Source organism: Diceros bicornis, chromosome 11 (assembly GCF_020826845.1).
Source record: "Diceros bicornis minor isolate mBicDic1 chromosome 11, mDicBic1.mat.cur, whole genome shotgun sequence".
Classification (NCBI taxonomy): domain Eukaryota; kingdom Metazoa; phylum Chordata; class Mammalia; order Perissodactyla; family Rhinocerotidae; genus Diceros; species Diceros bicornis.
Genome location: NC_080750.1, coordinates 12,561,837 through 12,573,436, shown reverse-complemented (window position 1 = coordinate 12,573,436; position 11,600 = coordinate 12,561,837). Strand labels below are relative to the sequence as shown.

General features: G+C 36.4%; 1 protein-coding gene across 1 annotated transcript in view; it reads right to left on the bottom strand.

Moving 5' to 3' along the window:
- Window positions 1-1,695: 1,695 nt before the first annotated feature.
- The window catches only part of METTL14 (methyltransferase 14, N6-adenosine-methyltransferase subunit), a 30,117-nt gene continuing 20,212 nt past the window's right edge, over window positions 1,696-11,600 (bottom strand). The window contains exons 10-11 of the mRNA XM_058549965.1: window positions 10,602-10,812; window positions 1,696-5,571 (exon numbers count right to left, since the gene is read on the bottom strand). Of these exons, the coding sequence (XP_058405948.1) occupies window positions 5,267-5,571; window positions 10,602-10,812 (516 nt within the window). The 3' untranslated portion in view covers window positions 1,696-5,266. The remainder of the gene's footprint in view (window positions 5,572-10,601; window positions 10,813-11,600) is intronic.

Sequence of the window (11,600 nt, the reverse complement as noted above, 5' to 3'; positions counted from 1 at the left end):
AGGGACTCTATTTATCGAGCGCTTACTCTGTGCCACACATTAGAGGCTGAGAGAGCCCACCGCCGCCTCCATAAGGTGAATGACAGACTAATTCCTAAAAGCACGAGCAGCAGGCTGACAAGCTCAGGACTAAATGAGCAGACAAAGGCCGCTATCGGATGGAATGGCATCTTTCACTCCAGGATAAGGGAAAGCAACCAGAACTGGGAATGTTCCCCAAAGAGGTTCTGATACCATCCTGATCCAATATCCTGTCAGCAGCATCTCAAGGAGGCAGTGGGATTTAAAATTCAGGAAGTTAATTAGCTGACAAGGTTACATTTGTGCTTATATTTTCTTAAATTTTGCTTTGGAATTATTTTTATAAATACAGTATTCTTAATCATGCTTATATGTTTTAAAAATTTTATCTCAATAAGACATAAGAGTAGAAAATAAGTTACAATCTTGAGCTCCTGTTTACTACGCATATAAGCCTGGCTTTTTGGACAAGGCCAAATAATCCATTCCCGTGTAGCTCATCTGAATTACGGGCAATACTATCACATTAAAAACCTCTCCTTTCCTAAATATTAAAGTATGTACCTACCCAGAAGTTGTCTTGAAAAGCATAAACCCATAAAATGACAGCAAATTCCATTAGACATTTAAGCAATTACCTTGATAATTTTAACCATCATAAACTACTAAACTGGGTTATCTCTGAACAAAATTGTTTGACTTTCTGTCCTCTGCCTTAAAAAGCCAAAAAAAAAAAAACCACACACACAAAAAAGGCAGAATAATGATGTGGTTATTCTTTTATAATATTAACACTGTAATTGTAAACTAAAAACTTGTACAGGTGTGGGATTCTATAAAAGGCGTGTTTTGTGACAACACAGGCCTAGACATTTTCTCCCATTGGACAGATGAACGGCTTGCAGTCACAGCGCTGCCTTAGTCCACATTGGCAATCTCACTTGTGTATTCCAAAGTATACCAACTACATAACATGTTTTCATAGATGATGGTTTCCTGTCCCAATGGAGTATCTTTTTTTCCTCTTCTTTTAGTGAATTTGGTCACATAGCATTTAGAGGCCAGAATTAAAATATGCATGCAGTATTTAGCTAGCCAAATTAATTTTGTTTAGTTCCATGAAAGGAAAATTTAGTAAGCAAAGGAGACACACTATTTTAATTGCCAACATCTAGGGAGATCTCATATGAACATCTCAGACTTACCGTCTTCCCTCTGTGGTGACAATTAGCTGGAGCAGAGTAATGATATCCACCTACAAGCTCTCCCATCCCCACCTCTCTCTCAGGTCTCCAAGGCCCTGAGATCAAGTCAGTGGCTATTTATTAAGGCACTCTGTGCTGCTCTGTCTTTCTTAGAGAGGAGCTGAAAAAACCCATCAAAGTGGGAAAACAGCACAGACAAGATTAATGGGAGAAATGAGTGAAAGTAAATATTTCTGTGTTTAATATAATGCAAATAAAATGTGTCTAAAAAAGACAATTATTTCACTATAAAAAAATCATGCCTTCCTTCACTAATTTGTATTATATGCTTAGTTCCCATATGCATTTTACCTTGTTGACCTCTAGAATATCAATTATTTGTAAGTATTTTTGGAAAAATCCACTTTATCTGATTTCATTGTTTATTTAAAGCACCCCCAGTTACAGAAGTAAGAACTATAACACATACTCAAACTGATCATTTTAATATTTTGTCCAATACTGGAAAAAATGGTTTACAAGAATTATGTAGATTAAATGAGGTAGTTTTCTCTGTGATTCGTAGCTAGCAATGTTTATATCAGAGAAAATGATGGAGGCCTTGAGAGCGGCAGCAATGTGGCTTTTCCAGAAATGGAATCTTCAATGGGCTCAGCTGGCTGGATAAATGTTCTAACCTTCTGGGAAGTCCTGGATTTATAGCTCCAAAACTGACTGCATATACTTGAGACCCAAGCTGACGTTCAGTCCCTATCCCCAAACATCAAAGATAGGATAATGCTAAAAGTCCTACATGGACCCTGAGATTACAGGATTGTCCTAAGAAAGTCCTTTCTTAAAAGCAAAGCTCTATGTTTCTAATAGCTTACAAAAATATGAGACACTTTCAGATCAAAGGCCACTATTTAGAATTAATCCCAACTGGGCCATCATCTTGGCAAGTTAATAAAGATATTAAACAAATCAGTAAAATCTGGAACTAGACTTCAAAGACTAACTCTTATGTTCTTAAAGTCAGGATGAAGACAGTATGGGGTTTAAAATAAGCTGCTATAGCTAATTCGAAAGTTGTAATTTAGCAATTAAGATCAGTAGAAAGTATTTTACAAGACATGAAAAGGAATCATTCCTAGAAACAGCCATGACACAAGGACCTCAGCTGTCGACAGCACACCGTAACTCCCCGGCATCTTACCATTACAACTCCAGCAACTTAAAACTAAAGTACGGCACAATACTCCCTCGGCTTTAATTGAGTAACGGAGGTCTGTAGTTTAAGTTGTATTTATGAGCTAGGGACTCACCAGTGGCTCTTCTACCCATCAAAGTATCAGAAAAGTATACTGCTGATGCAGTACTGGTCCATTCCAACTCTAGATATGAGACCGGGCTGCCAAGCCAGACCCCACGCCTGATCCCCACCCCGCCTCCCGTCTGATACCGCCCACCCTGTGCTGTCTCATGGTGACCTTCTACACTTTGACTGACATCTCCACAATTCCTTGGTTTCATCTGGTTCAGCAGTGTTTGGTATGGTATTCCCCACCACAAAATCTGTTCTAGCTGACATCATCAACCTCCTCTCTTTTCTATTCTGCACAGTGAAGAAAAGTCAAAAAGAATTACTTTGGGCCTCCTAATGTCCACCCTCTGAAAGGAGAAAGGTAACAGGGAGAACTGCTGCCACTGAAAATAAACATCAACATTTGGCTCAAAACACCCAGAATTGTAATTATGTATAATATTAGGTATGCTGATCACAGAACTTTCAAACTGAAAAAATGTAGGGTTATTTCAGAATTATTAGCTTCTCCCCCCAATAAGGAATTGCCAAGTGAAGCAACTAAAAATTTATTTTTGGGGATTCCTAGAAAATCTTGTGAAAATGTAAGATGTGTAAATATAAAGATGATCAAAAGACAGAGGAGGTCAGAATAATGAGTTTTCACTGGAAACCTTTCCTCAATGAATATAGATTCTATTGTAAAAGTGATACCCCAACCTTTCCTGAAAGTGTAGGGCATCGAAACTAGTGAGTCAATTCCATCCTGTCATAAAAATGCCACATTACACTGTCAAAGGGATCATTCTAGGCCTTGCATTTTTTCCCACCGCCTGTTCTTTTCTTATTTGATCAAAATATGTGGGGTGGGCTGTGGCTCCCTTTAACTTTCAACCTACAAGAAGCCATTCCTAACTCTCTGTAAGATAACATTATGACACAGATCTCACAGGTGACTAGGTGTGGTAAGCAACAGGAATGTTGCTTTCCTTTGGTTAGGCCCAAGGCGTGGACCACACTAGAGAGTCCTGTTTATAGCACAGGGTCACTATCTAGCTGATATTTCTAAGGACCCACACTGGGCAATGGGAACATCTCCCTATCCTCTTCATTCTCAGGTCAACTTTGACAAATACAGTTCTATCTCCAGATAATTTATAAGTGTTGAAGTTGAAAATACACCATCATTTCAGTAAAAACTCTAACCGTGATATATCATATCTACATCAAGAAAGGCATTAGTCAAATGCTATGTGTACTACAAAGTACTAACAAGTTGAGCAAGTAAAATTCTTCAGGCTTTTAAGGATTTCAACCCTATTTCTATAATTTAGTCCTTATCTTTGAACTCAGTTTTTAGTGGGTAAAATATAACATTTTAGGTATAACATGAGCTAGTGAGAGGCACAGAATGGCCACTAAAATGCATCCCAGACCAAAAGTAGAGTCCGATGTTACGTCAGTCCTTTTTCATTTGGTAACAAGGGCAATTCCACTGATAGAAAACAGACTCCCAAATTTCAAAGGTTTTAAGTTTCTTTAGAAAAATCATACACAAAATAAAAAATATATTTATCAAGAACAATGACATTTCATTCAGCAAATTCATTTAAAACATGAGTTACAGTATAGAAAGAAATGACAGCATAAAGTCTTACACAACTAACTGATTGCAAAACCAGTCCCTTAAAAACAACACACCATGTGGTTTTAATAAAATGCAACTGCAGTTCCATTTTCCAAGCTGTCTTCTTAAGTTGGGGGTTTTCTGTAATTAATTTTACATTAACTTTTCTCCATAACAAGTTTAAAGATATATGTCATTTCCTCATCAGCAAGCACTTTATTCCCCAAAATGTTTCAACCAAGCAACTGATAACCAGGTGTCTCTGTTGTTGCCTCCATTTCTTTTATTTTGCTAAGGAATATGAAACTGCTTTGAAAGTCAGTCCAAGTTCAAGTCCAAATCAAAGTTCTAGCACTTGGATATGTGTCCTCGTTTGCTTCTCAGGAAGCATGATTAAGAGTCATCTGTAGCTATGCAATTGAGATTATGATGAGCTTTCTTTCCTTTCTTCAAGTCAGCCAACTAAGTTCCACCTCTTCCTCCACCCACCCCTGGGAGCTCCACCTCCTCTAGCAGATCTAGAGTTGGGAGGCAGTGATTTTATTCAAAGTCTCTCAGTTTCTTCTGCAGTCAAATTATACCTGAGTTAAAGATTTTTTTAAAAAGAAAGAAAATATGTCTCTTTTTATTATTTCATCAAGAAAATGTTTTTAAAACCCTACCAAAAGTTTACCATCTGTCCCAACTCCATTCTATCAAGGCCCCCAAACAGCTTCATTTGCTGTGACTGCGCGGCAGGATGCCTTTACCAACTACCATCAGCACTAGCGCGATACGACAGATTGGGTTGCCTTCACTGCTCATTTCAACTATTTCTAAAAAGCAAAAGCCTCTATAATTATTTGGAATCTATCAGAATAAATTCAGTCTCTGAAAGTGAAGGTATTTGTGTTGTTTCTTTCTGTTGGGTTACATGCACATGACAAAAGGCAGGATGACTCGATTATCCCAGACAAAACTAGACAGTGTGTGTGACAACTGCAAGGGAGGTTGGCTAAGATACTCCTGCAGCTTAGAGAAACTAAAGCAAAGTGCAGGCTGGAATTGAGCTCTAAACTAAGTCTCCCAGTTGAAATTCAAACTACAATAAAGAAGGCAGAGGGGCATTAATAGGATCAGTGTCTTAAAAAATTATCGAGGTGGAAAGCCACCTCTGTGTGCTCCTCCACGGCCTCCCCTAAAGCCACCTCTTTCTCCTCGGAAGTTAGATCGATTTCTCTCTCGTCCACGGCCAGCAGAAGTTCCACCTCTTCCTCCACCCCTGGGAGCACCACCTCCCCGATCAGATTTAGATTTGGGAGGAGGTGATTTTGGTCGAAGTCTCTCAATTTCTTCTGTGCATCCGGTCAAGTAGGAATTAGGGGCACTGAAGTAGGATGCATATGTTTCTGCATTATAGTTGCTGTTTGTCAGAGTTGGTCCAACTGTAAGCCAGCCTGAATGGAGAGAAAGAAAGATTATTCTTTTTTTTCAATTCTCTCTTATTGATCCTTTAGCAGCTATTTCAAATCTCCAATGCATTCTTAAAGATGTCCCTATCACTCACCCAATATTGATCTGCTTTACAGTATGCATGGCACTTAATCATGGTCATAAAGATTTCATATGTATGTATTTTGTCTCTCCTCCTAAATTGTAACTTTTGTAATATATTTCCCTCATTGTCTCCATTCATGTTTCACATTCTGTGAGAACAGCACTTAAAAAAAAATATTATACACTACCTTGAGTTTGGGCTCAGTGAAAATTGAATAAATTTTATATAACTTTCCTACTTGTGGAAATAGTACCATCGTTTTCTGATTAAAATCTTAGAACCAACTTTTGCCTCTTCTTTTGCCTCTTCCCAACCACAACATTAACCCAGGTGATAGGTCCCAGAAATTCAACCACTACCATGTTGCTCCATTCATTCCCATCTTTCCACTTCTACTGTCACCCTCAGGTTTAAGCCTTATTTTTCTACTAGGCCAGTCCCCTACACATGTAACATACATATATGGTGCAATGCTCTCCCAACCTCTCCTCCCTCTAAAAGTGGAAAGCCTTTGCTTAAAACAAGTCACTTCTCTGTACAACCTTCTAGGGCCACAAAGCCCAAATTCATAAATATGGAATCTAAGGTCTTTTATAATGAGGCCTGAACTAACTTTCCAATCACATTTCTCATTTTGCTTTTTACGATACCTTCATTTGAGTAAAACAACGAACCACTAGAGTAACTGCTTCCATACCAATCTCCACCTTTGTGCCTGTCTTCTTTTCTATCCTGTCAACCTGTTGAAAATCCCACCCTTCAACATCCAATTCAAATATATATCTTACATGAAATGAAAGTAATTTCTCTGTCAGAATTTCCATTGCACACTGTACTTCTGTAGGTAAAAAGGTATTTTTGTCAACTACATTGCTAGACAACTTTGCTTATAATAAGGATGATTTCTGACTGATTAAACTGTATCTGAAATGGGAGGAACTACAAATTAACTGTAAATGCACAATAGATACATCATGCCTGGTAATTCTTATAACAGACACATCTTTTGGGGAACACTGGAAATTGCCTACGGAGTGCTACAAAAGACATGAGCTCCTTTAGGGCAGGTCAAGTAATCTCTAAGAATCACGTTCTTCATCTGAAAAATTAGGTCCACAATATTTCTACCCCATCATCCTCAAGGTTATTTCTTAGAATATTAGATCCACCATAAAATGCTATAAAATGCAAAATATTTTACTAGGATCACATTCTAAAATGTAGTAGCCATTTTTATACAATATTTTGTTCATCATTTGAAAAAATCTTCAGTATCTAATACTGCATGTACAGCAAGATTGTAATATTTCAAGGAAAAAAATAGGTAAATTATAATGTGCCTTTTATGTATCATCTAGTAAATACCCTGATCAGTAGAGAAGCACCTATCAGGTCAAAGAGCACACTGTACACCTATGTCGTCTCACTGACAACCGAACCTATGAGATTTTTGCTTGCTCTCTTCCAGTTTGTTTTGGGGCACCTATGTGGTGTTGTGGAACACAACACACAAATAAGGGATAAGAAAGAAGAAAACTTAAAGATGTAATAAAAATAGCTACTACTGTCTCTTTCATGCCATATTGCCTCTTACACACATAAAACATGCAAATCTTTGCAGAGTAAACTGCAACGGACTCCACCTCCCACCTGCAAATTCTTCACTGTGACGTTTTATTACAATTTCTAAAGGTATTAAGAACCAAGTAAATTTAAAATAGCCTGGCTGCAGTGTATTTGACACATATAGCAATTTTTAAACCTTTTAAAGCGATGGTAAATGGTATTCCTAAGGCATATATGATATACCTTAGACTACCTCCTTGAGGAAGAAGCGTATTTCAGGATTCAATTCAAATAAATTAAGGCCTCTTCAGCAGACCTCTCTCAATTGCTCCCAGTATTATTTACATGGTTAGCCCCTAGCCACTTATAATTCCCCAAGCAGATTCTCCTTCCGAATTCTGTTTTACTGTAGCTAATATTAAAATAATTTTTGCAAGAATGGGGAAGAGTAAAGAATAAGATGGTAATTTACAAGCAAAAAATAAAATCTGTACCTCTAAGACTTTGTTCAACTGATACAGATACAGATAGAAGGATATCCTGTACGAAAGATATAATGTGTAGTCTAAAGTGGCCATAGCTAAATGACTGAGGAAGAAGCCCATCAAATATTACAGTTATAAATGAAAACTGGCATCAAGCAGAATCTCTATTTTGGTTGCTGCTTATGCTTATACCTATAACTACACTTAACTATTCTGTCTACTCCTTAGGTTCTTCTACTCGTGTTTAAAAACAAACACTTTCATTAAAATAATGCTATAAAGCCATTAAAATGATTTTAAATAATATTTAAAATGTAGAAATATATTTGACACAATACTGAGAAAAATACAGAATGATGACTACAATTATGTAAAAATTTGTATTGACAGGGGGACTGGAAAATATTATGTAAAAAATGAAAATAATTCTTGGAGGTAGTGAGATTGAATCTTTCTTCCTCTTCAAAATTTTCTTTAATGTTGTTACACAGATTTTTCAATTAGTATTAAAAGATTACCATCTGTTTGATGTTTCCTTTTACTCTTCAAATAGTTTTACATTTTCTTTATCCTTTAAACAGCAGTTGCTACTAGAGATTGTTCCCAGACTTGGGAGCTATTTTTGGGTAGGACACATTAATGATGGAAGAGAAAAACCTGTTCCTTATTTCCTCAAACACCAGAGCCATAATCTTGATATTCAATATATATGGACATCTACACTTCCTGAAAAACCCACCCTCCAGTTGAGTATCTAGTGGTGTCACTGTCCTGTAAGCCAATGAAGACGGAACATTTGCTTGCCACAAGTTCTGCTGTCCAAATATTTTTCCTTTGATAAGAGAGTAAAATCATCCACAAAACTTCCAAACACGATGTCCATGTATATATGCAGAGGAAGTCTAAACAATTCAAAGCTTGTTTATAGTTTTATATATATATATATATATATATACACACACACACACACACTATCTATATAACTTAGAATGAACTGTATATATATATTGAGAAAAACTGGTTTAAAAAAAATAAGGAAACTATAAAGTTTAAACCATAGCATTCCTACCCTTTAAAAATCAATATATTATTTTATGTTACACTTTAATAATTCAAGGATGCATGCTGCAATCTCCAAGAAACCACTAAAGGAGTAAGAACATCTAACAAGCGAATAAAAAGAAAAATGGAACAATAAAAGAATACTTAATCAATCCAAAAGAAATGAGAGAAAAAGGAACACAGAACAGGTGATAACAAGGTAAAGCAAACACTAAGATGGTAATTTATGCCCAAATGTATCAGGAATTATGTTAATATAGATGGGCTAAACAATTCAATTAAAAGATGAACTGGATGAAAAACCAACCATGTGTTTATTCACAAGAGATGCACCTTAAATGTAGGATATGAAAGATCGAAAGTAGAAGGATGGACATAACACGCCATGCAAACACAAACCAAAAGAAAGTGGAACAAAGTATCAGAAATTTCAACAAATTACAAGTGAAATTTTTGGTGTATGTTGTTTGATCACATTAAGCCAAAAAGCAATAACAAAATGATAACTTAGGCAACACAACGCTGAATAACAAACTGCTGTGAGAAAAGACATTTACTTGTAAATATAGGGAACATTTTCTCTAAAGCCAAACCATAGAGTACACATTTCACATACAAAAAATTTCTTTGTAAAGAGACTTCAGTTTTACTTTTCTCTTGATTATTTTACATAATTTTATGAAATTTGAGACCATCAGTTTCTACAACTGAAATATTTTCAAGTCAATGTGTTCATCAAAGCATACCCACCAAGAAATAGCTGATGAGCTGGGGAGGAGGGGAGGGATGGATCACATTATACAAACAAATTAAGGCAACTTTAAAGATGACTTTTTTTAGAATGAACCTCAGAGTTTCTTCTAAATTCTCAGGTACTCTAAAGGCCAATTATTCTACTGTAACTTCTTCAACTTTTCTTCTTTTTATAAAATGTAGACTGTTCAAAACAAACAAACAAGATTCTGGTTCTTTCCATCTTTAAACCCTATTTCTAACACGGCAAGGCCAAACAGATTGATCTTACATATTGTGACTGAAATGATCCAATGTTTTGAAAAATTACTTTTACATTTTCTGAGAAAGTAAGAAAACAGAATGTGCTGTCATTTTAACAACACTTTGCAAATAAAAGCTGTGCTCTCTAAAAGAAAATCCTAATCCATAATAGCCTAATTAATTTCTACTCACTTTTATTTCCAAAATAGTAAATTCACATTATACTGATTTAGTAAAAAGTTAAAATTTTGAAAAGACACCACCAACATACATGTAAGGAAACAAGCCAGATATTTTAGTTTCTAATAAAGCCAAGATCTATATTTCACAAATGTATGATTATTTTTGCAGGATTATTCAATCATTCATTTATGCACATCTTCATTCAACACAATCTTTACTGAATGATCTGAACGCTGGGAAGAAAGAAGTGAAAAAGACAATCTTTGCCTTCTATGAGACCACATGCTAGAGAAACTGACTATAAACATATGCCCAAATGAATCTACAATTCAGATAATAAGTGCCAGGAAGAAAAAGAAAATAGATTAAGGGGAAAGAGTGGCAGGAGGAGGGGTGTGGGGTGGGAAGCCGGCTAGTTTAGACAGGGTTGTGAGAAAAAGTCTATCAGGTACTTGAACGGAAGGAGAGAGGGCTCTGGAAGAGTACTGAGACAAGAATGAGCTCGGGACATTTGAAGCACATCAAGAAGAGAAAGCAAAAACATCATAATTTTATTTTATACAGCTCTGTGTGCTATTTCTTGACACTTACATCCCAAGAAAACAGAGTTTTTAAAAAAATTTTTCTGAGGTCCTACCTGGTCGAATTGTACTATCTCTTCCAAATAGATGAAGGCGTCTTCTACCAAGACAAAAATGTTCAATTATATGAAAAATTTCTACGGGCTTTTCTATATTGCCAATTTCAGGTTCTTCTGTGATAATTAAGTCAATGTCAACATTAGCATGAATGAAGTCCCCGTCTGTGCTACGCTTCACAGTTCCTTTGATCCCCATAAGGCAGTGTTCCTAAATAATAATAACAGCAGACTCATTAATCTCTTTTCATCAACAGTCATATTTCACTACATTTTACATTTCTGATGTTCCCAATTCCAAAACAATCCTCATTTCTCTGAATTTTGGGATATAGTTCTATGGGCAAAAACACAATAGGAAAACCTAGATCTCTGATGTGGGAAGATTGCCAGGGAAGCCTGACATGAGAGTCTTAAAGGTGGGGCCCACATTTTAGAACTGAGTCAATGACCATGGAGCCTTTTCTTCTGCAACACGTGATGACAACTTGTTTTCACCAGTTATGGAAACATGGCACTTGACTTTGGGATCTTAAAATGATGTTATATTGGGCCTCATATGATCCAAGATCAAAACTATATACAAGGTATAAGCCTTTTTATATGAAGAGGGAAACATTAAGCATAGATATAGACTTCTAAACACTCAACTTAAGTAAATGGGAAAATCAAACAATTTTCTTTTTTTTTGACCTTCTCTATTTAATCTGGATGGCAGAAGTATGGATTAAATAAAGTTAATCTCTCACTTGATTTCATGAACCAATAGTGGCACGGGTGGCATATGTCCCCTTCAAAGGAATTTTCCAGTCCAGGAAATACTTAATAAGAAAGACCTTCCCACCAGTGGCTCCCTACAGAATGAAAGACTGGGGAACAGCTGGTAAAGCCTCATACTAGCGGGGCAGTCATACAAAGCAGGGGATCTCAGGTGTTCTTAGGGTTCTGACAGAGGAAAAAGAAGAAGGGAAGAGGAGAGAAATATGCCTCTAAGCTGAC